At 40.2% G+C, this 27,144-nt stretch overlaps 1 protein-coding gene across 1 annotated transcript in view; it reads right to left on the bottom strand.

The window, feature by feature from the left end:
* Window positions 1–1,684: 1,684 nt before the first annotated feature.
* The window catches only part of LOC140245256 (ubiquitin carboxyl-terminal hydrolase 37-like), a 30,986-nt gene continuing 5,526 nt past the window's right edge, over window positions 1,685–27,144 (bottom strand). The window contains exons 5-18 of the mRNA XM_072324840.1: window positions 25,524–25,627; window positions 23,963–24,050; window positions 22,318–22,470; window positions 20,709–20,837; window positions 15,801–15,927; window positions 13,657–13,946; window positions 13,167–13,289; window positions 10,121–10,288; window positions 9,309–9,413; window positions 7,657–7,774; window positions 5,409–6,657; window positions 4,392–4,457; window positions 2,703–2,812; window positions 1,685–2,103 (exon numbers count right to left, since the gene is read on the bottom strand). Coding sequence (XP_072180941.1) covers window positions 1,882–2,103; window positions 2,703–2,812; window positions 4,392–4,457; window positions 5,409–6,657; window positions 7,657–7,774; window positions 9,309–9,413; window positions 10,121–10,288; window positions 13,167–13,289; window positions 13,657–13,946; window positions 15,801–15,927; window positions 20,709–20,837; window positions 22,318–22,470; window positions 23,963–24,050; window positions 25,524–25,627 — 3,052 coding nt within the window. The 3' untranslated portion in view covers window positions 1,685–1,881. The remainder of the gene's footprint in view (window positions 2,104–2,702; window positions 2,813–4,391; window positions 4,458–5,408; window positions 6,658–7,656; window positions 7,775–9,308; window positions 9,414–10,120; window positions 10,289–13,166; window positions 13,290–13,656; window positions 13,947–15,800; window positions 15,928–20,708; window positions 20,838–22,317; window positions 22,471–23,962; window positions 24,051–25,523; window positions 25,628–27,144) is intronic.

The raw sequence follows: 27,144 nt of genomic DNA on the forward strand, positions 1-27,144 counted from the left end.
ATAACCCTAGAGGTTAACAGCACTTTCGGGGAGTCTCCCACAACTCAGAGAGAGGCAATGAATCTGCATACATGTGTCATGTGTGCCACATCCAAACTTTGCCCCCCCCCCCTTCCTTCCTTCCCTGTCAACATTTCTTCTGGTTACATTGTAAACATAGTAAGAAAGCAAACTACACACACTTTTCATGAACAGATATACTTTGTTGCTATTTACATTCATAATAGGAAAAATTCTACATTCAGGGTATTGTCAGAAACTGGCTAGAACTTGAATCTTTTTGTTAGTCTATATGTGCTGCTCTCAAAGCCTCTACCAATTTGGAGTGAACATTTCTTCTGGATGTTTGTGGAATGCCATGGTAACAGATTCCAATTTTGTCGTGAATCGATCTCTGTATTTTTTCCTTTTTTTTTTGTTTTTTCCAATTCTGGCACATTCAAGATCATTTCCTCAACAATATCATCTCACAGTGAAAAGTCCTGTCTATGTTGCTCTGATACTGTCGGGTACTATCCAAATGCTGCAAATGACGGACAAACACAAGCACAAACCTTGCATACAGATACTGATAAATCTTTGTAGTAAGATATGTGTAAGGGGCAATTTTCTACAGAACATAAAACTTTGCTGAAGTTTAACTGTAGATAAGAGTCACAAATATTTGGAAAAGTAAAACTGAGGGACAATGCCAAATAATAGGAGGTGGCAGAAAGGCAATTTGAGAATTCAGCACACCTTATTCTTTTCAATGTGTAATACTGACTATCAATGGCCTATCATAATATGTTTTCTAATACTTACAGCTGTATATCTGATCACACACTATATCTTCCTACTGATGAGTGGACACAATAAATCTCAAGTAAGGAGACACTCAAGATACATGAAAGCTTACTGAAGCACTTAGCATGTTTATGCCTGGCCCAGCACTTATCTCTGAGATAGAATCCTTCATACTGTATACACCATAATAATACAACTTGTAAAGTGGACTCCCGTTATAACAAAGTCCTCAGGATTGGCAGTTTTCTTTCGTTTCATAAAAACTTCATCATAACCATACAAATAAACAACAAAAAACAGAGAGGATAATCTTGCAGCCTGAATTTTCATTTTGTTATAAAAGGATTTCGTTATAACCCTATTTGCTTTAACAGGAATGCACTGTATTTCATGGGGTTTTCAATTTTGTGAATTTTTCGAGTCGGGTGATATTTGTGAATTTCAAAACACAAAAAATATTACCTCTGATCCTGTCATGAATGCGTCGTGCACGGTACATTTCTCCATCCTTTACTGTACTCCATGACTGAAAGTTTAACCACTCACGAAATTGTCAGCAAGTCCCAATTTGTGAAAATGAGACTTGTTAGAGATATGTCACATACAACAGTTTGAGACATAACATTGCAACGCTTTAGCTTGAAGTCATAACCCCACAAGCACTAGTAAATGCAGATACTGTTCCGTGCAAAATTGATCTTTATAAATATATTGCCCAACACAGAGGACATCTTTATGGAGAACCTGAATAAAAGACAAAAAACCTGTCAATTTCTATACTGAAGAGGTTACTTCTTTGCGAACTGATCCAACTGACAAAGAGAGACACAGGAAAGTTAGACATCATTGCATGTCATTACCAATCAGGATAGTCCCACGTATGATAAATACTGTCGCTATCAGTCTGCTAATCCTGCCTTTCCACTTGCCATTTTGCAGAGACGATGAAACACTTGAAACATATGTGACATATCGCTCCTCCCTTCCAGAGCAAATTCTTCACTTCTAAAGTCATCATCCCTGAAAAAGTTTACTTTTCTCTCCAAATGACGACTGACAGGAGCCAAAAAGGAATGAAGAAAAGGTAACAATATTTCACAAGAATTGCTTGGCAAGATAAAAGAAGATGTATCCCGTTCGCTGTCGGTCCTCCCTGAGCCGTAGCTCGTCGGTCTTCATCACATTGGAGTCGTCGTAGCTGAGCCAGGACCTCTTCTCCGGGTCGTAGACGTCGCTGATGTAGTGGCCCGCCAGGGAGCTGCTCCCGATGTGGCTGACGATGGAGACCAGGCGGTAAGGGTTTGCCAAGTGGCCGTCCTGTGGGGGGGGGGGACAAAAAAAAGAGTAACCCAGGTTGAGAATGAAGGGTGATGACTTGGGCACTTTCCAGACAATTTCTCCACAATAAAAACAAATTGCGTTGATGTCCGACAGTGTGGGAGAGACAGAAAAAGACATAAATGAAGTCTATCAGAGCTAAGTAAGCATACAGCCAAGCTCCCGATAAAACGGGAAAAAAAAATCATCTGACATCTTTCCCCGACAAAGACAAATTGCATTGGTGTCTGACAGTGTGTCAGACAACGGAAAAGTATTTAAAGACGTTTATCAGAGCTGTGTAAGCATACAGCCAAGCTACTGATAAATGGAGAAAAAAAAAATACAGATGATTATGTGTTTCAGCTACTTTGGTGACACAACATTTGCTCCTGCGAAAATTACTCTGGTCTTTTTTCTTCAAGGACTTAGGGTTGGGGTTGTGATAGGGTTAAAGGTTTAGGTTGATGTGAGGATTAGGATTATGGTGAGGGTTATGCCTGAGGTTAGAATTTATGTTTGGCATAGCATGCAGATATTTCAGGGGAGCAATTTTCGTAGGAGCACCTCGTGGAACCGATACTTCAGCAATTTCATACCTCAGAGTTTTTTCTGAGCATCTCCTTCTCCTCTTGGGAGTAGATCGGGCTGATTTTGACTGGTTTGCTCATTTCTAGCTCTCTCTCAGGTGACACCGACTGGTGGTAATCTGGGGAAGGTCAAAAGGAAAATATTCAAATACAGTGCACTCCTGTTATAACGAAATGCTCGGGACCGGCAGTTTTCTTTCGTTATAACGAAATTTCGTTATAACCGAACAAATACAATATATAACGAAAACAAGGAAACTACGTACATATCATATTCTGTTTGCTGAATACTCATCATACACTGGAAAGCTATGTGAAATGTGATGGGATTACTGTATCACAATGATAAACGCAAGTTCCCCTCAGAAACTGTGCGTGACACAAAGAGCGAACACACAGTGGTGTGAAGCGTTCACCCATGCAGAGACGCTATAAATGCTTGTTCCGCTAGGTATTTTCGAAAGCAATTCGCATTTTGTTATAACGGAGCACATTTCTTTTGTTTTTCTTTGTCTGTGGCGCTCGGAAAAGACTTCGTTATAACGGAAATTTCGCTGTAACCGTGTTCGTTATAAGCGAATTTTTTACCATAGACTTTAATGGTGATAATTTTGGGACCAGAAGATTTACTTCGTTATAACGAAATTTCGTTATAAACGTGTTCGTTATAACGGGAGTGCACTGTAATTGGTAAAAGTTACAGAGCATGCAGATGAGATAAAGTAATCAAATATACGCGACTCCTCTTTAACAAAGTCTTTGGGACTTTATAAAAGAGTTTTTCTTTTGTAACATCAAAATTTTGTTATAGCAGAACAAATAAAGTACATAAAGATATCCAGATAATAATTTTGGGTCCTGAATTCTTACTTCATTGTAGCAAAATTTTGTTATAATCGTGTTTGTTCTAACGGGAGCACACTTTAAAAATTCCATGGATGAAAAGAAAGAGAGACTGATGGTTTTGGTTGCAGCCTGAAAGAGCATGGTTCATCACATCATGAGGATTTATACCTTAAGGTCATTTTCAGAAATTTGATATGCTTACTAGGACTTGTTGTTTTTGAGGCTGAGTTTTACACTTTGTTTAAACAAGGAATAGTTACAAAAGCTTATAAAAATTAGCAGATTCCCTTTACCAGCTCCTCTTCATACTAAAGACTGCATCATAACTTTTCAGAAACTCAAGAGCTGAAACTTCCCTTAAAGGGGCATTCCAGACGATTTTCATAGTTTCACATTATGTAGTACATAAATCAACAGCTTCATGTACAGATTTGTGGAATTTATTGTGGTTCTTGAAAAGAGAAACAATACTTTGAAAAAACTTAAACAAATTTCACTGAACAAGGATGATGACATAGGAGGCTCACATATTTCCGAAATGTAGCAGTGTAATTCCACTACAATACTGCTTGCTTGTGAGTTCACCTGTGTATAATCTATGCATGCCTTCTTCTTTTGTTCTGCTTCCTTGAGCCCCAAGTCATGCATTCTTACGGTGACCCTGCCATGTCATCACCCTTGTTCATTGCAAATTGTTATAAATTTTGAAAATATTCTTACTCATTACCCCAATTATCATAAATTCTGAAACTCTGTCCTCAGTTTATCTAATATATAGTTGTTCAAACGTAAAAATCTAAAAATCATCCGGAGGTCTCCTTTAAGAGAATGGCTCCAAGCACCCAATCTCACCTTGAAGGCTCATTTCTTGCGCCTTCAGCAACTCAGCTGCCTCCCGGTCCTCAATAGCCTTAGCTTCTGTAAGAGTGATAACATCGACAAACCTCAGTCTTGCACAAAGGCTATCAAGACTTGACACAAAAACAGAATTGCTATATATGCAAAACATGCTGATAATGCTGATAAAATGCACGAAAGTAACAACTGCCTTTGAGTTCTTCCCATGTTTTTGAATGACCTGATGCAAAGAAAAAGATTAATGATCATCATTTAGGGCGGTGAGTTGGCTCAGTCGGTAGCGCGTCTGCCTCACGATCACGCGGCCCGGGTTCGAACCCGAGTCTGGACTGAGCAATGTTGTGTGTAAACATACCGTCCCCTCTAGCAAGAGGCAAAACACTCTGTCCCTCGGATAGGACATAAAATGGAGTTCCCGTGTATGAGAGAGCAACAACTCATGCACGTAAAAGATCCCGCTTCATTCATTCATCGCAAAGAGCAGGGTGTTTAACCCGGTGAAGTGGTCCCACCTCACATCCAACTGGACCCCATGGAAGACCAGCTTAACGTAGCTGAATATGGGCTATCCAGCCATCTTGTCAGATGGAAAATGAATAAACAAACAATAAACAATAAACAAAAGCCCATTCACGACATTGGAGAATAAAGAAATGGTGAACAATCACTTCTGTCTGCAATTCATTACTCATTAACTGACTAAAATGGTACGGTGCAAGCCCTTTGCAATGACAGCACTAAATCGTTACTGTGACAAATCTGGGAACTAAATCAAGACCTACATTGTAGCACAAATATCACACTTACGCTTTGCACTTTCAGCATGATCAAAGCTGCCCCATTTATGGCCTGTAATTTCTACTGACTGCCATAAAGTAGGTTTTCATTTTGAGCTGTCATACTTCAACTCATCACCAGTCTTCTTGTACAGCACAACAAAGTGCTGAGATATCAGTGCTGACGTTTATGGAAGGGGGCGTGACCCAGTAAAGAAGGAAATAAATTACGCACCTTGCATGCTAAGTTCAGTGGCTCTCCGTATATCCTCGTCTTCCTTCGCCTTCATCTCCTCATAGCTCAGAGTTTTGTTCATCTCCTGCTCATCTCCCCTATGCGAGTCATCGCCGAGATCGAGGTCCACGGTGCCTCCATCGTCGCAGGAGAGCAAGGGCCTTCTCCTCGCCTCGTCCCTGGGGTTGAGGATAACCTCATCTTCGGATGGTGTCTCGGAGGACTGTGATTGAAAGACAGTTCTTCTGCACTCGTTCTTCTTCCACACGCCTGAGTTTCCGCACACCTCAGAGGCACGTTCGTGGCTGGTCGTGGAAAAGCCTTCTTGAACATCCTGGGGGTCTTCAGAGTCTTCAGAGTCTTCTAACTGGTGCTCACCATTCCACCGGTCACCTGAATTTTCAAGAGCAGTGTCTTTCTTCATTGCGCTCTTGGTATCGTTTGCTGCATGTGTTCGAGGACCAGAGGATCTCCCACCAGCCTTTTGATTCTGAAGGCTTGGGGACGTGGGACTTGAATCTGTGTCCCAGAGTTTAGGGCACGATGGATCATCTCCTTGCGGTTTCTGTAGCGTGAAAGCTAAGGGCTGATCTTCCTCAGTGTCCATTGGCTCCTCTACTGCAGAATCCTGGTGATCCTTACCCTCAACCCTTGCTCCTCCTAAGAGTCCAGTCCTGGTCGGTACAACATGACCACTCCCTGCTACATGGTATTCCCAGGCCACTGCTTCCTCTTCTCTCCCAATCTGCAGCAACTCCTTGGTCAGATGCGACTTCTTTCCGTGGAGCATTCTCCTCGAAGAGAAAACCCTCTTGTCCATCAACTCTCCATCCTCCCTTGCACCTCCTAGAAGACCAACTTCCCCTACTGGTTGGCACACACCCTTCTTGATACCAGAGTGTCCATCAACCACCCTACGGGATTCCTCCTCCTCGGAACATCTCCTGCTCAGCTCCATTGCCCACTGCAGCTTCTCGTCTTCGTTGACGGCCAGCAAGCCTGGCGGCAAATCGTCGTCGGTGTCGCTGCCGCTGTCCTCGCCGATGCCCCTGGTTCCCCCTTGAAGCACCCCACTGGCTGCCTGGAACTCCGCCTCACTGGTGTTGAGCGCCTCTAAGAGCTCCTCCTCAGTGGGCTCTTCTTCTCGACCCCTGATCTCTCGCCCCATCCTGTAGGCGGCTTCCTGTCTGCTGAGCTCCAAGGCATACGCCATCTGCTGGTCCTCATCCATCTCCTCCAGTTGTTGGTCCTTGGAACGAGTAAATAAGAAAGACACACACAGGAATAAATAAGATGTTGATAGCCGACTTTAACCCTTTCTGTACCAGGGCTTTCGGACAGTGTGTACAACACTGTCGGGTTTTCTGTGTCAATCGTTACCAAAGGCACACCAAGGGTTGACAGCCCTGTCACTGATTCAATGTGTTTCAGGGGGGCATTTCATGAAGGAACTTGTCGGATAAAATATCTGACAAGTCAATTATATCCGACAAGTTTTGAGAAATTCTTTAGTCTGATTGGCTGATTTCTCTGAACTTGTCGGATATAATTGACTTGTCGGACATTTTATCCGACAAGTTCCTTCATGAAATGCCCCCCAGAATTTGAAGCTAATCCTATGTAATATTCCAGCACTCCGGCATAATCGATGCAAATGCAAGTTTATTCCGATATAGAACGGGCTTAAAGTATGGTGCTCTGGTGACTTACGGAATTTTTTGAACACTCACTTTCACATGTTACATGCAACAAAATCATTTTTGAACAACAGATCATAAGAAACACAGAATAAAGCCATTTCGTTGTCTAGTAATCTTAGATACCCCATTTAATCACTTTCCATACAGCATGAGGCATTTTCTTCTCCACATGTTTTCACCGTCATCAGAAGTTTGCTCCATCTAATTTGCTGCCAAAATGCCTCCTAGCCAAGTAAATCCAAAAAATTTGCAACATAGCCCATGATTTGAAAGGTATTGTAAAAGTGGGTATTTTCCATCGTGTGAGTAATCTTTTGTGCTTGGCTGGGTGAGATGAATTTCGCATGTTTTTAATTCCGCAGAATCAGACATTTACTAGTGGTGAAACATATGACATGCAAAAATATATTCTCACGTTTTTATTTTTGCGCTGGTTTCTGGTTGCAGAAAATGCGCACAAATTTCCACACCATGAAAATTTCCTTTTTTTACACTACATGATGCTATATGACCTGCTGCTAGTCGTAGGACTGATGTGATAAGATTACCTTTTTTGGTTCCTGCTTGAAGTCCGGCTCAAAGCGACTAATGAAGTGACTAGTTTCCTTCTTCGGGGAGACAGAATACGCTGGGTTCCGTTTGAACTTGAAGCGACTGGAAGGGGAGCTGGAATTCAAAGGGCATCGGAAATATCATAAGTCTCGTGTGTGACAAGTGTCAAACACTCTTTCACTCTCAAGTAAAATGGGCAGCTGGGGTGGGGTGAGGCGAGGCACAAATGGTGTGGACAGACTTTTCCTTTTGGCTACAACAATTCTCCAGGCTATGATGAGCCCAGGCACTTACACATAATGTGCAGCTACATACACAAATCTTCTTGGCATGATTAGGTGCCAGAAGTAATGAGACTATGGACTTTGCAGAATAAATTCACAAAGGTAGTAGACATGAAATTAATGGCTTAGATTCAATTCAAGGACAAAACATGCACAAAATAGGCGTACCTTGCACACATGCATGTTAGCATGTGTTCATTATTCAATGGCTATTGGCCTACCTGATGTGCCATGAGTTTTTACGGTATTTGCAAAATTCATGTGAATTCCATACCGTATGTTTGAATCAGACAAGCTATCAACAGAGTCGTCTTGCAAATCTTTTTTCAGACTACTGTAAAAGTGGATATTTTCGCACGACTAATTTTTCGCGCTTGGCCGGGTAAGAAGAGTTGCGCTTGTTTTTAATTCCGCGGAATCAAGACATCACACACGGTTTCATATGGCAAGCTAAAATATTCGCGCGTTTTTATTTTCGCGCTAGTTTCTGGTTGCGCTAAATGCGCGAAAATTTCAACACCACGAAAATTTCCACTTTTACAGTAACACAAGACGAACATTTTAAACGGGACAACTAACATTAATCATGCTATGAGAAATGATGGTGGGGTGGCAGAAAGAAATGATTAGACACACGATTGCAAATTTTTGGGATTACTTGTGACATCAACGCTGATGACGGAAATGCTATTGTGATTTTCTGTTCCTCTGCTACATTCTACACATCTTAGATAACATCACTGTTACTGCTACTAGAATGAAAAATCCCCCTCTCCATCCCTTACCCCCTACCCTATCTCCTGACAGCTCTAAACCAATTTCCTTGAAGGGTGGCAACTGTCAAGTACCTGCTCTAAAACCTTTCAGGTGATGACAAACCAACACAGTTACCAGATCATATGGCAGTCTGTACTAATATAAGGTTTTACAAGGAAGGAGCATTGTCGCTTTCTAGACTCATAGAATATCAGAATATGAGAAAGGAAAATTTTGCCCTGCTACTTCAAGTAGAAACTTTGTACACTCGGCTTTGGAAACAAGAACTCATGACATCCCTTGTAAAATGTTGACAGTCAGTGGAATTCATACCATTAAAGTTTGGTCTTACAAGACCAAGCACATGAAAATTATGACATGAAAATCAAACATCAGGGCCCGATTTCATAAAAAAGTTGTTACGATAGCAACCCTTGCTGGAATGACAATTGCCATGGACATGGCAAGAATCCAGCCTCCTGATTGGCTGTTGCATTTGGAAGTCGCCATTCTATTTAGAGTTGCTATCCTAGCATCTTTTATGAAATGGGGCGCAGATATAAAAAATAGCATCTGAATATCTTCTTTCACCTGTAAAATGAGCTCACCTGTTATCATAGTCAAGTTTCTTCTTTATCACGGCACTGCCTGGGCCTCCAAACTTTGGTGATGGTAATGGTGACTTGGTATTCTCCTTCAAGGGGGAGAGGGGCCTGAGAAAAACACATCAAAAAAAAAAGTCTCTAAAAAAAGTTCTTACAGTCACTCACATCATACCTATGTCTGACAACATTGTCCAGTCCCCATCATACACATCCTTAGATTAAAAAATCAAATGTCAATATCAAAGAAAAGTGTTATATACCAGATTTTTTTTTTTTTTTTTTTTTTTTGGGGGGGGGGGGGGTTAAAATGTAATTTTATGCCAGACAGCTCCAAAGTTTTTTTAACACACAAAACCTCATTTGTGTCATTTCAAATTGAGTAGCATTTTAACTGAAGCCAATCTATTAACTTCATGTATTTGACTCTAATTACATAAAATCATCATTTTCCTTTCAAACTTCACAATCCACCAACTATCATTCATCCAATCTACATTTCAAAGCTTTACAATAAGTAAAATTAGGAATACCGGGAAACTATACCATGTCAACAAAAGTTACAAGCTCCCAAAAGACAATGAAATACTTGGGGGGTATCCCCCCCCCCAACATCCTTTAAACAGGTATCACTACCGATAACCTTCTGACATCAAAGTTGTGACTGCTACAAAGAAAAGAGAGACCCAAACCACCACCAGATACCACAAGTTTTTGACCCCATTCTCGTGGAGACCCTGTTCTCGTCCACCCTCTGCCCAAACAGTCCCAGCAGGGACCACAGCCGACTAATTCTGTGCGTCTCTCTGAAGACTTACACGGGTGGGGCGAGAGCCACAGCCGTCTTCGCTGGAGGGGGACAGGTGTTCTTCAGGGTGTGCCATCCCAGGGTCAGGTATCGGGGAATCCCCACGCAGCGCCTAAGTTTGCCGTTGGCCAGGGCCTCTGTGTCGAAGGTGTAGCGTTTGAGATGCAGCACCAGCACCCTGAATCAATGAGTGGACACAGAGATGCATTGATTAGTGATGGCTTCTTGAGTTTCTTTGTCTTTACACTTCATGGCACTGCCAATATGCAAAGCACCTTCTTCCCCGACTCACCTCAGTTACATGCCGGTCTAGCGAGCAATATGCAGCCCAGATTGGATCAAACTTTGCTACAGAGCTATCCCACAATGCATCTGATGGTCGAGGAGGCACTTTCCTGTGTACTGGCAGTACCCTGAATTATTACAAACTTTGGTTCATGACTGTTCCCAACTGCTACACCTCGAAAATAACCTAGTGTCAGAAAGCATCAGAGTGTGAAATCGTCGCTGGGGTGACAAGACCTTGTATCTGAAATTTTGGTGAAAATGACTTTTTTTAGATTAATGGTCACATAATCAGTTAAGTAATGTCCTGTACAAATACCAGCTGTCTTACCTAAAAAATGAGGCTACCACGGCATGTCAAAGGAATGTCTATCCCATTGGATACAGTGCTTTGGCTGCCATGTTTTTTTTTTTCGCTCTCCTGAACATTTGGCCTTTTGTAGATACGAGGTCTTGTCGCCCCTGCGACAAAATATCTTTCCACTGGTTCCAACTCTTAACCAGCCATTTCAATGCAGTAACCACGGCATCATGTTCACTTTTGCTCGCTACTTTGGAGAAATTCCCTTCAATGCCTTGTAAATTTTCCTTGATTTCTAAACAAAATTACCATATGTGACCTTGCATCACAAAGCAAACAAGGAAAAGTAGAAATTACGCGGTGCGTAATATATGTCCCCGCCGGAAGTAGCATTTAGTAGCAAAATGTACAATATAGGTAAAAAGATCAAGGTCAAAGGTCAAAGAAGTCAAAGGTCAAAATTCTATGTAGAAGTTTTGAAGCCCTCACCTAGTGCCATCACATAAAGCAAACGGAATCGAAATCGGGTTAGAAATGGCGAAGGAGTAGCATTTTGTAGCCAATGTACAATATAGGTAAAAAATCAAGGTCAAAGGTCAAAGAAGTCAAAGGACAAAATTCTGTGTAGAAGTTTTGAAGCCCTCACCTAGTGGCATCACATAAAGCAAACGGAATCGAAATCGGGTTAGAAATGGCGAAGGAGTAGCATTTAATAGCAAAATGTACAAAACAGGTCAAAAATCAAGGTCAGAGGTCAAAGAAGTCAAAGGTCAAAATTCTGTGTAGAAGTTTTGAAGCCCTCACCAAGTGCCATCACTTAAAGCAAACGGAATTGAAATCGGGTTACAAATGGCAAAGGAGTAGCATTTTGTAGCAAAATGTACAATTTAGGTCAAAAATCAAGGTCAAAGGTCAAAGAAGTCAAAGGTCAAAATTCTGTGTAGAAGTTTTGAAGCCCTCACCTAGTGCCATCATATAAAGCAAACGGAATCGAAATCGGGTTAGAAATGGCGAAGGAGTAGCATTTTGTAGCCAATGTACAATATAGGCAAAAAATCAAGGTCAAAGGTCAAAGAAGTCAAAGGTCAAAATTCTGTGTAGAAGTTTTGAAGCCCTCACCTAGTGCCATCATATAAAGCAAACGGAATCAAAATCGGGTTAGAAATGGCGAAGGAGTAGCATTTTGAAGCAAAATGTACAATATAGGTCAAAGGTCAAGGTCAAAGGTCACAACTGAAATTCTTTATAGAAGTTTCAAAGCTCCCATGTAGTGCTATCATATAAAGCAAACAGAATCAAAATCGGGTTAGAAATGGCGAAGGAGTAGCATTTTGAAGATTTTGATCACACACGGACGCACGGACGGACGGACACACGGACACACGGACACACACACGTACGGAGCCCGTTTCATAGTCCCCTGCTCGAACTCGTTCGGCGGGGACAACAAAAAGTCGCCAGACAGGAAATTGTAGTTAAGAGCATATTCTGAAAGAGCAGACTTTAAGCTTTAAAATGATGTATAACTCAAATCAAATGGACTCTCCTAACCTATCTAAATTTTGGAAAGAAAGCACACACTCAGGAAAAGTGAGAACTGAGAAAAGAGGCTCTGAAGTACAGTGTCTATTCAAGCGCTTAATCTTTACCAAGCCATGCTGGCTGTGCGATGAATGGGACAAGAAACAGGATGTTAACCACTGGAGTAACAACAATGAAGGGATTATCAGATTAAACCGAAAATGAGCATGCCTTATGAACACATTCTGTCCATACTTAATGCCAACTTCCAAAGCAGTAGCATCATCCTGTCAAAAGTTATGAGAGTTAAAAGTGAAGAGTGTGTGCAAGGTCTTTAAGAAATGAAAAGGGGACTCCAAAGACACACCTAATCACACTATTCTACCAAAAAAAAATGTTTGAGAGAAACTGCTTAAAAACACACTTTCCTGCCCGTTTTATGATCCCAAATTTTAGCATAATGTAGAAGAAGACTTGCTCTTTCAGAAAATATGAAAAAGTCATGATCAGCTAGGTTGACCCATTTCACCTATTTTCTGTCCTCACACAAAATCAGTGTGTGCGACTTTTTGTTCGTTTTGTGATGCACGGTCACATATACAATATATGCTTTGGTTATATAAATTGATAACTTGCTGAATTCATCTTTACAACTTGACAAATTTACCTTGGCAGTTTGACAAATTTTCCACAATAACTTTATGATTTTAGCCTTTGTATCTTAAGGAGAACAAGAAAGAGTTATCATGGTATATTTCCAACACTCCCATGGTAACTTTGCAGATTTAATATGGTAACTTAGTGAATTAACTCTGACAACACAAAGACGTAAATTTGGTATCAAACATGGTAACTTAATCAATGAACCATGACAACTTGGTCATTTGGGTGCTGGGTAAATTCACTTTGGGAACTTCCCTTAATTTATCTAGTTAACTCTATAATTTACCTTGGCAGCTTGGTGAATTTGTGTGAGATTACTGCCTCCTTAGAGCTGCACTTGGCACAGGTGTACTCCAACTTCTCAGACGCAAAGAAGCTATCCAGCGCTGTCTGTAGCGTGAAAGTTTCGCTGCAGAGCAAAGACATGACCAAAGAATTTAAAGTCAATCACCAGAGAGCCAAGAATGCATGGGAAAATGTGACTGACCCAAAACTGAGAAATGTTTCATGCTTTCCAATAGGGGTGGCCACAGATGGTGCAAGAGCTGAGGGTTGACAAGTAACACAGCTTTACAGCACAGTATTCGTGACAATTTCTAAAGGAATCAAACTCATCCAATCATTAAAAAGGAAAAAAGAAAAAAGAAATGAGAGCCAGCAGAGTAAAATTGAGTCAAAGGGGGCCTGGGCTTTCAAATTGAGCAGAATCTTTGTCAGAGGCAAAATGACAAACATAACAGGTCAACTGACATGGATGTTCCCTTTCTCTTACTCACTTGTTTCTAGGCAGGTCAAGAGATAGATCATTGAATGTCTCCTTCTTGGTCACCTCCTCTCCACACCCCTGGCACAGAATGGAATGGACCACTTCCATCTCAAAGTTCTGACTGACGGCACACGCAAACTTGGGGCAGCTCCCTTCCTCCTTGGCCGGCACCACTTGGCATGGCGGGGAGGTAGCCTCCTTGGTCTCATCGAGGACATCTCTTGTCTTCTTCGGATTGCACACTTTGTCAACATCCTCCTTGAGTTGATCCAAACACTGGCACAGAAACTCGTGTGCATCCTGCAAAATGAGGACATTTGTTCATTAACAGTTGTGATGCTACCACTTACCAGCAAGCTAGTCCTAACTAATATGAGAACACAATTTGCTGGTCACTGTTTCCGTGAGACTGTCACTACCCTGCCCATACAGAGCAAGAAGACCTCTGAAATAATTATTGCACTGCACGAGGTATTGGGCACTACAGAGCAGATATGCAAATGCTGATGATGGACAGTAGTACAATGATGTATTTGGCATGGCAGTGTTTACTTGATCTTGGATGCATCTATCCAGGAGTAATAGCTGTTTCATATTACACAATTACATCACGACACCTACTAATATCAAATTGCAGACAACATCAACTCTCCTTCTTTGGGATTACACGCTGTGCCCAATTCATTCCGTACATGATACATGAAGTTGGATGATAATAATGCTAATAATAACAATAATAAGGTCTTCTTATTATGGATAATAATTATGATAATAATAACAATAATAAGGTCTTCTTTATCAAGGGTAAGCCTCTTCAGTGTTGCCACTGCTCTACCGGAGGGCCCTGCCATTATTATCACCCCAGTGATGCCAGGTACCCATTTATACACCTTGTCCAAGGATGTAAGCACTGAGCGGGAATCAAACTCGGGTCCTCCGATTGGGAGTCTGGAGTCTTATCCACTATGCCACAGTGCCCCCACGCATGTGTTTGCACTTACTGGCTCAAATCAACAAAGGTAGCTCAAATTAAATCTATGGACTAAATTGAGTGTGACACAAGCAAGTCTGTGGGCGTAGTGGTGATACTATATGGGCTACCACAGAAAGATTCAAGTTGAAGGTATTCTTTGTAAAGACATTCTGAACAACCTATTTCTATGATATTACACACGACTATCGTTTTGTATATAACGTTCAGTCTCAAGGGTCCGGAGTGCTATGATGGAGGAGATTACAAGTCCCCAGTCTTCTTCTTGGATATTTGTTACCTCCTACAACAGCATCGCAAACTGTTTGGATGGAATCTCCGTTATATCAAACGGTCTACATAAATTACTGGCCAGTGATGTTCATAATGCAATAATGTGACTAATTCAGGAAGAATGGAATTTTTCATATTACAGGCAGTGACATCATTCTTGTCAGCTCATGTACCTCAAGAATTTGACTTGCCGTCTATGAGACTTGGGTGAAATATAATTTCTTGGGAAAAATGTAACTCTTGCGGGCTTGTCAAGTGTGATATTTCACCTCTAAAAGACAATATCTGTATAATATTCCCTTCCCAGCCACACATCATAACTACCCCTTTGAACAAGCATCACATACTCTATAAAAAACAGAAATGTTTACATGAAACTTTTGTAAATTTTACAAGAACCCAAGATTAACAAAAGTTATATGCTCATGAAAAGTTTTTCGTCTACACAATAAGGGAGTTCACGGTTGCGATTTGCGCATGTGCAAAATAAAGGTCAAATGAGAATGTTGTATTTGCCATTGACTTTCAAACGAAAAGAATCCTCAGGCAAATGAGGATTTGGAATGTTAAGTTGTGTGTTTCACCTTGTTAGAAAGCACAGGTGAAAGTGATTCATCAATAATGTTTAACAAAAGCTGCACAAGCATTTCATTGACATTGATTAAAAAGGTGGCATGCTTCAACAAAAAATGCTCTGTCACAGGTCCTTTCCCTGTTATTTGAAAGTCTGTGGTGTAGGGGTCAAATGAGACATACGCTAACCATGAACTCCCTTATACATTGAGCGCCAGTGGTAATTCGCATGAGTTTCATGCTCCAAAAAAGGCTATCAGCCCCAAATAAAAGTTTCATGCCGTGCCTGTTTCTGGTTTTACATTATCTGTACTCACGTGTTGCATGCATCCAGAAAACCTCGTTGCCGTTGCTGAGATGGCAGCCTTCACTCTTTGCAGCTGTACCTCAATCTCAGTGCTCCCTCTTCCTCTCTCCTTGACAAACAGCAAACGGCTAAGAGCTCTGGTAAAATATACAGCAAACAGAACAAATCAGAGCACAAAATCTGAAGTTTCAAGATCATGACAAATAAGGACTTCTGGTACCTTGTATTAGGCATTCCACTATCAAAGGATATTGCTACGATTATCAAAAGATTTACTGATTTATGTTTTAAAAACGGATTTAAAACTAGCTAATGCCTCTGGCGACACTTCGTGGTGGAGGTATAAAAAGCACTCAGAGAGTGCAGACTTCCACCAAGCAGCTCATTTACACCCATACACACAAGCTGTAAATTGCCCAACTATCTAATGATAAAGAAGCCTTTGTTTATCTCATCAGCTTCCTGCAAGCTGCACGGCGCCACAAGCAGAGCACACGCTGTAGTGCAAGTATTCAAGCCTCATAAGTATGCACAGCTAGAACTCTCAAGTTCATTGACCCTATTTGCCAAAAGATTACAAAAATCCTTCAAAAAAATCATAAAAATTCCCTTAACACTACAAAAATTCAATCATCTGTTCCTTGTGTCATCATCAACTTTTCCTGCAAGTTTCATCGAAAATTCACAACTTTTTGAGTTATTTTGCACACTGACATACAAATAACAAATACAGTAGACCTCGCCTAAGCCGACATCGCATAAGTCGACAACTCGCTGAAGTCGACACAATAAAAAAGTCCCGATTTTTGCCTTTGTTATTCCTTGAAAATTTCCTCGTCTTAGTCGACATTTATAAGTCGACAACTCGCGTAAGTCGACCTGATTTTTCAGTGCCAACTGAGCTGAAATACGTGTTAATCCCCTCGTCTAAGTCGACATAATTTTTCGCTCAAAATCTTATCGCCATTCTCTGAAAAAGAATTGTTTTCCCGCTCCGACTCGCTGCATTTCTACTCGGTAATTCGCTAGTGTACGGCGCGGTAGCGTTCGCGCTATGCGTCCATTGTCTTGTATGCCAGAATAGAAAGGGCATACACTCATTTACACTAAAGTATTATATGTAGTACCCAAGGCAGTTCACTTTACCCCTTTTCTCCCTCTCGTTTTTCTGAAAATGCAAAAATTTTGTACACTTAACAATGTCCCAGTAGGTATTCATTATCCGAACATGAAATGTTTTTGTAAATCCGAATATTCTGACGTTAATTATTCCGAAGCGGTATTAAAACCTGGGCCCTTTCTAGAATATTTATTACAATGCAACTAATAATGCAACAAAAAAAAAAAAATCAAATGCAGGTGTATCAAAATACTTAATCACACGCAACTTTTGCATTTAAACGCAAGTGCGTTGCTGAAAAGACTTGCATCTAATTGTACGAACCTCAAACTCAACTCTAAAAATCAAATGCAAGTCCATCAAATCACACGCAACGACGTATTTAAACGCAAGAGCGTTGCAGAGAAGACTTGCGGTTTTGTATGAAACTAGAAACTGCGTTTAAAAACATCTCTATACATCTACGGAAGTGCATTACTGTTGAAAAGACTTGCATTACTTTTTTATTTCGTAAGCAAAATTAGAAATTAAACGCAACTCTGAAAATCAAATGCAAGTCCATCAAATCACACGGAAAGCTGAAAGACGTGCGTTTGATAATCATACGAAACTAGAAAATTGTTGGGAACTTTTTTTTTTAAACTCAATTGCGTTTAAACGCAACTCTAAAAAACAAATACAAGTCCATCAAATCACACGTAACGCTGTATTTAAACGCAAGAGCGGTGCAGAGAAGACTTGCGGTTTTTGTATACGGAACTATAAGAAACTACGTTTAAACGCATCTCTAAACATCTACGGAGTTGTGTTATTGTTTAAAAGACTTGCATTATTTCTTATTTCGTAAGCAAAATAAGAAATCAAACGCAACTCTGAAAATCAAATGTAAGTCCATCAAATCACACGGAACGCTGAAAAGACTTGCGTTTGATAATCATACGAAACTAGAAAATTGTAGGAAACTTAAACTCAACTGCATTTAATCGCAACTCTAAAAATCAAATGCAAGTCCATCAAATCACACGGAACGCTGAAAAGACTTGCGTTTGATAATCATACGAAACTAGAAAATTGTAGGGAACTTTTTTTAACTCAATTGCGTTCAAACGCAACTCTAAAAATCAAATGCAAGTCCATCAAATCACACATAACCCTGTATTCAAACGCAAGAGCGTTGCAGAAAAGACTTGCGGTTTTTGTATGAAACTATATAGAAACTGCATTTAGACGCATCTCTAAACATCTGCGGAAGTGTGTTATTGTTTAAAAGACTATTACTTTTCATTTCGTAAGCAAAATTAAAAATTAAACGCAATTCTGAAAATCAAATGCAAGTCCATCAAATCACACGGAACGCTGAAAAGACTTGAGTTTGATAATCATACGAAACTAGAAAATTGTATGAAATTTAAACTCAATTGCGTTTAAACGCAACTCTAAAAATCAAATGCAAGTCCGTCAAATCACAAGCAACGCTGTATTTAAAAAGCAAGAGCGTTGCAGAAAAGACTTGCAGGTTTTGTCCGAAACCAGAAACTGCATTTAAACGCATAAAAATTTACGGAAGTGCGTTATGGTTGAAAAGGCTCGTATTATTTTTCATTTCGTAACGGAACTTTCGTCGTGACCGAACTTAGTCTGCACTTGCAGGGGAAAGACATCGCAACATTCACACGTTTCAAACTGCCGAAACGCATGCTGCTTCACAAAATGTCAATGAAAAAATGACAACGAATTATTGTTAAAGTTTACTATGCCGAAGGTTTAAATCTCAGTCCAAAGTTAAATTAGTCCGACAATGGAAAGAGGTTTGTTTTTACGAAGGTTATAGTAGTCCGAAAGATGTCGTTTTCAAACAAACTTTTCTTCTTCTTTTTATTTCAGACAGGCCCGCGCCGTACAGAGCGGTAATGTTGCGAATCCGAGCGCGAGAACAATTCATTTTCAGAGTATGGCAATACAAATTTAAACTGAACAAATATGGCGACACATATTTCAACACGGTCGGCACTGAAAAATTATCTCGACAGAATCATGCGAAATCACACGCATATCTTCGCAGCAACGCACTTGAATTTAAATCGCAAAGTTTAATGCAATTTTGGGGAATTTGCGTTTGATATTTCAAATCAAGTTTAAAACGTAAAGTGTCTAGAAACAGGCCTAGGTTTCCGATCCCGCTCTCTCAAAATCTCTCTAGAGATTTGGGAATTGTGCGTTGTCGTTACTAACCCGCGCGAGATTAACATGCATGAAGTAAAACATTTTTGTTGCTATTTAAATGTCAGTAGGCATGTTTGGCGGTAAAAGGAGTAAGATTTGGGTAGCGATCCGCATCGTGATCCAAATCTTACTCTGTACAGGGGAAATTAGTTTTCATGTATAAGTCGACAAAATGTTGACTTACGCGTAAGTCGACATTCGCGTAAGTCGACGTGTTTTGCTCAGTCCCGATTATGTCGACTTACGCGAGGTTGACTGTAAAACAAGAGACCCGCGGGTCTAGCGCTCACCCGAGTATCGCAAGTTCACCTTTCACGCAGTCACTAATCTAAATTATTCACAGCTCTACTAAAATTTGACTAGGCATTCTCAAGTAGAAGACGAAAATGTACAATAAGGGCCCAAATTTTTAAAGATTCCTTAATTTGGGGGGATTGGGGGCCCCTGGGGCCCTCTGGGTGGGGCATGGTGCCCATTTTGATAAATTGAGATCCTGACCCCCTAGGGATGCTACCTACCAAGTTTGACGAAAATCCATCATGAAGTTTTCAGGAAGAAGATGAAACTGTACAATTCAGGCCCCCATTTGGACCTTCCCAACCCTTCCCCCCCCCCCCCCCCACCCCCAAGAGGGGCACCCCTGGATCTGCTATGAACAAACTTGAAACTACAGTCATTAATGTACTCACTCATAGTATTATCTTAGCTCTATAACTTCTGATTCTAGAGAAGAATTTTAAAGATTCCTTCATTTTGGGGGGTTTGGGCCCCCCTGGGTGGGGCATGGTGCCCATTTTAATAAATTGAGATCCTAACCCCCTAGGGATGCTACCTGCCAAGTTTGGTGAAAATGGGTCATGGGGTTCTCAAGAAGAAGATGAAAATGTACAATTTAGGCCCCATTAGGACCCCTCCCCACCCCCCTCCCCTGGGTCCCATGGAGGACACCCCTGATTCTGCCATGAACAAACTTGAAACTACAGTCATCAATGTACTAACTCATAGTATTAACTTAGCTCTATCACTTCTGGTTCTAGAGAAGAAGACTTTTACAGATTCCTTAATTTGGGGGGTTTGGGCCCCCCTGGGGCAGTCCAGAATACCAACTCTATCCTAAGTATTTGCGTATCTTCCTAGGATTCATCCTCATTTGCGTAGTTTCTAAGTTTCATATTAAGTTTAGAAAAAAAGGTTAGGAAGAAAGTTAGGAGGAAACTTAGGAGGATTTCCAGAATACCACTTAGGAAAAAATCCTGACTTAGGAAGAAAAATCTTCCTTGGAAAGGTTTCAGAATACCACCCATGGTCTTTACCACTCAGCCACAGCAGCTCAATCTACTGTATAAGCTTTTATTTTCACATACAGATATTTTCACGAATGAGGGGATAATAGACATTTTCGGGAGATGTTTTCGTGAATTGAGGCAGAGATCTTCATAAGTGCACTATTATCTAATAGCACACGGTGACATTTTCGCGTGTTGTTAAATTTGCGAAAATTAAACCCTCACGAAAATAACAGCTTAACAGTGATCAAGGCACAGCTTGACATATCGTAGAAGAGAGGCACCCTACCTGTAGAGGCTTGTTTTGGGCACCGACCGGATGAGGTCTAAGTTCTGCAGGTCCTGGATGAAACACTGAAGGCCCAAAAGCGACTGCAGGATGGCATTCATGTAGCAGGTGTTGCCCAGATTGGAAAACCTGTGAGATGCATGTACATTCACCTTATTAAAGGGATGGTATAGTATTGGTTGAAGTGAGAATTCAGCCCGTAACTTATTTTGCGATATTTAGAAACCACATTTAGAAATGTTACGAAGCCTACAATTCTAGGAGAAATTAAAAGTTTATTTGATGAAAATCAGTTTTGAAATGGCTGAGACATCCAAAAACAAAGTAAAACAAAGCGGTCTTTATAAAAGGTGAGTCCCACCTTTTATAGGGGTTGCTTTGTCTTGGATACAATGTATTTCGGCCATTTCAAAACCAACTGTCATTAAATACATGTACACTTTGAATTTCTCTTAGAATTATCATGCTCTTTCATATTTCATAAATGGTTTCTCATTATCTCAAAAAAAATCATCATCAAACAATGTTGGAAACTTTAAACCCCATCTTAACTGAAACTGTACCATCCCTTTAATGGTATAGATTCACCCTACATTTGCTTCACTAGTACACCGTTTCAGGACAAGCGGTCAGTCTCTGACAATTTCCATAAAATCCTTGGTTTTGATTGGCTGAGAAGCTCTGGTGTCTGATTGTTACTATGGTGATTGTCAGAGACTGACAACTTGTCAGGGCCGACAGCTTTCATGAAACGGTGACCTGGGGGGCATTTCATGAAGCATTTTGGTCGCATATTTTTCTGACAAACTGTTACAAGCTACTGAAATCCTTTCATCTGACTGCTTGAGAGCAAATATGTCTGACAACTTTGTCGGACAAAATGCTTCATGAAATGCCCCCCAGGTAGGCAGCTTCTACTCTGGGATTTTACATTAAATCCATAAAGGGGGCTTGACTCGCCCCAGTCATAGCACGGCAAGGTGAATTTAAAGTTGTCCCGAGTCTAATATTAAGAAGCGATTCGATCTCGATCTATAACAAAATGATTATAATGGTGACATATGTTTGAAAACACGCAACATAGGAAGTAAAATTTACATTTCCTTCCATATACAGTGCACTCCCGTTATAACGAATACGGTCATAACAAAATTCCGGTTACAACGAAGTAAAAATTAGGGCCACAACATTATCCGCTCTATGCATTTTTATTGTTTATTTGTTCGGTCATAACAAAATGTTGATAAAACGAAAGAAAACTGCCGGTCTCGAGGACTTAGTTATAATGGGAGTCCACTCTAACTACATAATCACTTTAAGTACAAGCCAAGTTTGCGCAAACATACAAACAAATAAGCACTAGTACATATATATGAAACCTGCAAGATTGAATTCTTGGAAACATCAGCTCAACAATTTCCTCATACAATTGCAAGGCAAGATTATACCAAATCATTTTTAAACTTTGTCCCCAGTACTTCAGCAGAAGAATTATGTATTTGGGTAAAAATTATAATCAAACGGGATGACAGTCTACTTCCGTGGGTACCACCCGTTGTGGCACGTTTTTTAATTCAAATCGCATTGGCAAACTGACAACACTGCTTACCCTTGCAGATTCAGCCTAGAGGTATCTGAGTTGCTCATCCTCTTCCACGAGTTGAAACTGAAGGTCTTGTGGAGTGGCTTCATTGAGTTGTCATCGTTTGAAAGTGACAGGAGTCCAGGGGTCTTCTTCTTGGCCGAATTTTCAGTAGGATGTCTTTTTTGAGGAACGTGGGAAGATCATGAAAAATGGAGTGAATGCAATGAATGCCCCACATATGGCTCTTTCCGAAAAGATGAGAAATTGCCAGAAGGGGTCTAGGGCAATTACCCCTTCCCCTTCCCCTTCCCCTGACCCTGACCCTAATCCCAATCCTAATCCTTTACCTAATCCTAACCCTAATCCAAAATCGATATCCTAAACCTAACCCCAATCCTAATCTTTACTCTAACCTTATCACTAACAAGTATTTAGCCAGGGGGGGGGGGGGGGGGTAATTACTGTTAGCATAGTAGCTGTTACTGCTAGCATAGTATCTGCCATTTGATTAACACCAGGCCAAACTCAATGTGTATATTGCTGGTTTGTTTCATTTTTTGTTTACTCTCTTTTGTTTTGTTTTGTTTGTTTGTTTGTTGTTTTTCCGCTGCCTTTATTATTTGCTGTTGTAGAGGATATTGCTCCTGCATGTTAGGAAATACTCCTACCCTCTCCATGAATCAATCACTCACTCACACCAAACAGAATATAAGTTTAATTGGTGTTCTAAATGCCAATCTGGCTGCTGCTCTACCAGTTAGCGTGCATCAGATGATTTTCTTTTTTTCACAGACTGTATAAATAATATGTTTGTATGAATTATGCCTCATCTTGTAATGACAACAGACATGAACATGTTATTCCTTGCTACCTGTGTATCATTCCATAAAATGCATGTCAAATGTACATATTTTTCGTACATTCTGTTGAAAAAAAAAAGGGAAAATAAAGTTTGAATTGAGTTGAAATACAGCTTGAGTAGCGTCACATGCCCCACTTTGGATGCACAATTAAGTGTAATCATAACTAGAAATGAATGGCAAGAGACACACATTGAGCAATGTGTGATGTTGACGCCTGAACAACGACCCTTTCCACTTATTTCGTCCTCTCTCCTGCTCTTATTGTATTTGTCATTAATGAAAAACTGCCTTTTTTCTGGCAAAAGGGAATGGACACTTGATAACTAATCATAGCTAATAGTTTGTGGTTCCAGTGTCAACATTTCATCTGTTCATTTATAATCTATCTCAGTGTGACAACTTTTAATTTAATAATTTGGTGGCGAAATCCACTCTAAACTTTGCAATGTGGGAAATCTAAATGCTTATACTTCATATTTGAATAAATACTGCTCGCAAGCAAGCCCCCCCCCCCAAAAAAAAAAAAATAAATAATGATAAAATTAATTAACAACAGTAGTACCAGCGTAATACTGTAAGCCATCATACACAAACAACTGCTTTCAGCCTAGATTTTTCGATCATGACAGAACCTTGAGACATAGTGCCAGCACATGCTCATCTTTCTCAATGGACAATGTCCACAGCTTTCCATTCAACCATTGCTTTGCAATTAAAAGAATAACATGAACCATCTTCACTACCAGCAGCACTGTTGCACGTAAATTGCGCCTCTGCTAAAACTTGGCTCTAGCTTATGCACTCACATGGACATAATATCACTGGCTCCATATCCTGCCATCTGCTTGTTACGATTGTAGAAGTTCACGGACACTGACATCGCAGGATTGGGTCCTGAAACAAAACAAGACAAAGCAAACAAAAATTGGCATAGAATGAGTATACATTGCTCTGGGAAGTTTTGTGTTTGGTTTTGATTTGTGCGCAACATGAAACGCACAAATTAGCAATATCTATCACTTTTGTAAATGTCCTCTACAACACCCTCTTCACACAGTCTTGTTGGGTGTTCACTTCTTTAACTGTCATCCTCCTTTACAATGACCCACATTCTGTCTGAAATCACTGTACAGTCATATCGTGTCCATGAAGGTTTTACTTCTTCAAAACTCAGCACAACTCAAATGGTGAACACTCTTACAACATCTGGCATAGTTTGCATTATTTTTTATTACCGAGTATGTAAACTTGAAGAATGGAATCAATGTCACCAAATTTTCCTGAAAATTATGTATTTGTTTTTCATCAGTGTCAACATACATGTAGATATGGAGATGTAGGGCTGCTATGAAAACTTTTGATATGCCACAAATATAAACTAGAAATGTCGCTATGGCGACTGATGCCTCCGCCATAATGCATGATTCTCCCAATAGGTGTATAGTACAATGTCTTCACTATGTGTGATGACAGTTTCACATAACTGGCAAAATATTGATATGACAGGTTTGTCAGAAATGTCTTGAATGTTCACTTTCCTCAAACTGGGTTTGCTATAATTGTCTAAGAGTGCAGGTACACATATTTGGGTAATTGAGGATTTTTACTTGACTTCTGACCGACCCTGTTATAAGTTGATGCATTGAGTAATTTTCAAGGTATGAAGAAAGAGTGTACCTGCCAGTGGTAATTACAGTACAAAATAGATTTTTTTTTTTTCATTTAAACCTGACTTTTGACCTTTAACCTTTGATCTTTGATCTTTGACCCGCTGGCTGGAAATTTCCCAGAGAATCTCCATTACGTAATACATGTATATATTAAGTTTTAAAACTAATAATGCAAGCATTGCATATACAGTTGAACCTCTCTTATCCGGCCTCCCTTTATCCGGATCTCTCTATTATACGGACGCAATCTCGCCGATGATTTGACCTTGACCGTTGACCTTTGACCTTTGGCCGATTTCACCCAAAATCTAATCAAGTAATTGCCCCATCATACTTTATACTTGGACCAAGTTTGGTAAATTCCAGTCAATATTTCTCAAGTTATCGCGTAAACGAATGCGGACGGACGTACGGACAGACGTACGGACGGACGGACGGACAACCCGAAAACATAATGCCTCCGGCACCACTTCGTGGCGGAGGCATAAAAAATGAAATAGGTAATTTAATTTGATTGTCAAATACTGTTCTAAATTGTAGAGATTTACATGACTAAACCTAACTTAACAAGATTTACACATATTTGTAAGATGATGATGACAATCTATGGTGGGATTACAACATGCAAGTGAAGCTTTTGACCAGCGGTTTATCCAAAAACAGGCTTTATAGAAGAAGCTCAAATGTGGAATCTCACCTTTCCTTTTCTGCTCCTCCCTCTGTCGCTGATGTTCCTCAAAACTCTCCATGAAGATTGAGCCTCCCCCTTTCTTTCTCATCTGAAGAACGCTCTGCCTCTCGCTAATGTCAAAAACAACAGACACAGGACTTACTGAATATTGATGTACATATTTGTGAATCACACAAAATTTCCTTCACAACAGACTCCTTCCACACACAAGAATGATCGATTACTGGACACTTGAAAGTCAAATCGAAATTACATTTGTTCAAATTATCATACGACAAGATATTTTTGTGCTACCTCTTTCCTTTAATTTGTTTCTGGTGTTAATTAATTTGTTCTTGAAATTGTATTATCAATTATATTGGAGTCAAAAGGGGCCTGAGCTTTTGAACATAGCAGAATCTTTGTCAGAGGCAAAATGTCAGAGGTAAAAAATGGTCATTTTGCCTCTGACAAAGATTCTGCTAGGATCAAAAGCTCAGGCCCCTTTTGACTCCATTTTACTCTATTGGCTCGCCGCTATTAGATAAACAGTTTTCAGTAGCTTTTTTGCTACAATCAATTATATTGCTCTTGCTTCGAGCACCAAATCAAGGGTGATAAAGTGCTTCACAAATAGTCATTTTTACTATCACATTATCATTGTTATCAGTATGCTTTGGGTGAATTAGAGCATATTTGCTCTGTTACATGTCATAACTCCATGATTAAAAACTTCCTCTTTTATTTTTCTTCTCCTCATGGTCTGATCACATAAAATCAACAGTTAGCAATGAGATAACGACTACAAAATAATCTTATGCATACATTATTTACTATCAGCTACAGAAAAACAATTGTTTGAACGAATTGAATTCAATGTACGTAGAGTACAAAGAAACACAAAGTGTGCATGAAAAATTGTGCAACCACACAAGTATACTGTTCATAAAGGTAGGGGTGAGGCACTTGAATAGTTTGATATGTTTGTTTTGTTTGGTCATTTTGTTGTTGTTGTTGAGAGATGTTCTACAAATATCTTTCTTTGTTAATTGCACAATATCCTTCACTCTTATGACAATGTTGTTCCAGCATCATGATAAAAACAGTGACACAACATCTGCTCCTGCGACAGTTGCTCTGGTTTTATTTTCTTCAAGGACTTAGGGTTAGGGTTGTGATAAGGTTTTAGGTTTAGTTTGATGTGAAGATTAGGATTAGGGTTATGTTTGTGGGAAGAATTTATATTTGGCTTAATATGCAAATATTCATGGGAGCAATTGCCGTTAGAGCAAATGTCATGGAACTGAGAAATCACGAGGAAACCGATAGTAGGGGTAAGTCCAACACAGAAGCTTGGAATCCCCACACATCGCATTTTGTTGAAAACCTTGAACGAATCCAGAGAGCAGCTGCACGTTTTGTTACCCGGGACTACCGAACAACCACATCATCTTCGAGTCTCGTGAGTCAGCTTAGATGAGATACTTTGCACACACGTCGCCTCCTTGCACAATCCACAATGTTCTTTAAAATACGGCAACAACTTGTAAATACCTCCTTCCCAGCTTTCATTACACCAGCAACATACATCAGCAGAAACGACCACAGCCTCAAGCTTACAGTACCTGTGACCACCACAGATCCCTAC

The sequence above is a fragment of the Diadema setosum genome, chromosome 22 (genome assembly GCF_964275005.1).
Source record: "Diadema setosum chromosome 22, eeDiaSeto1, whole genome shotgun sequence".
Classification (NCBI taxonomy): domain Eukaryota; kingdom Metazoa; phylum Echinodermata; class Echinoidea; order Diadematoida; family Diadematidae; genus Diadema; species Diadema setosum.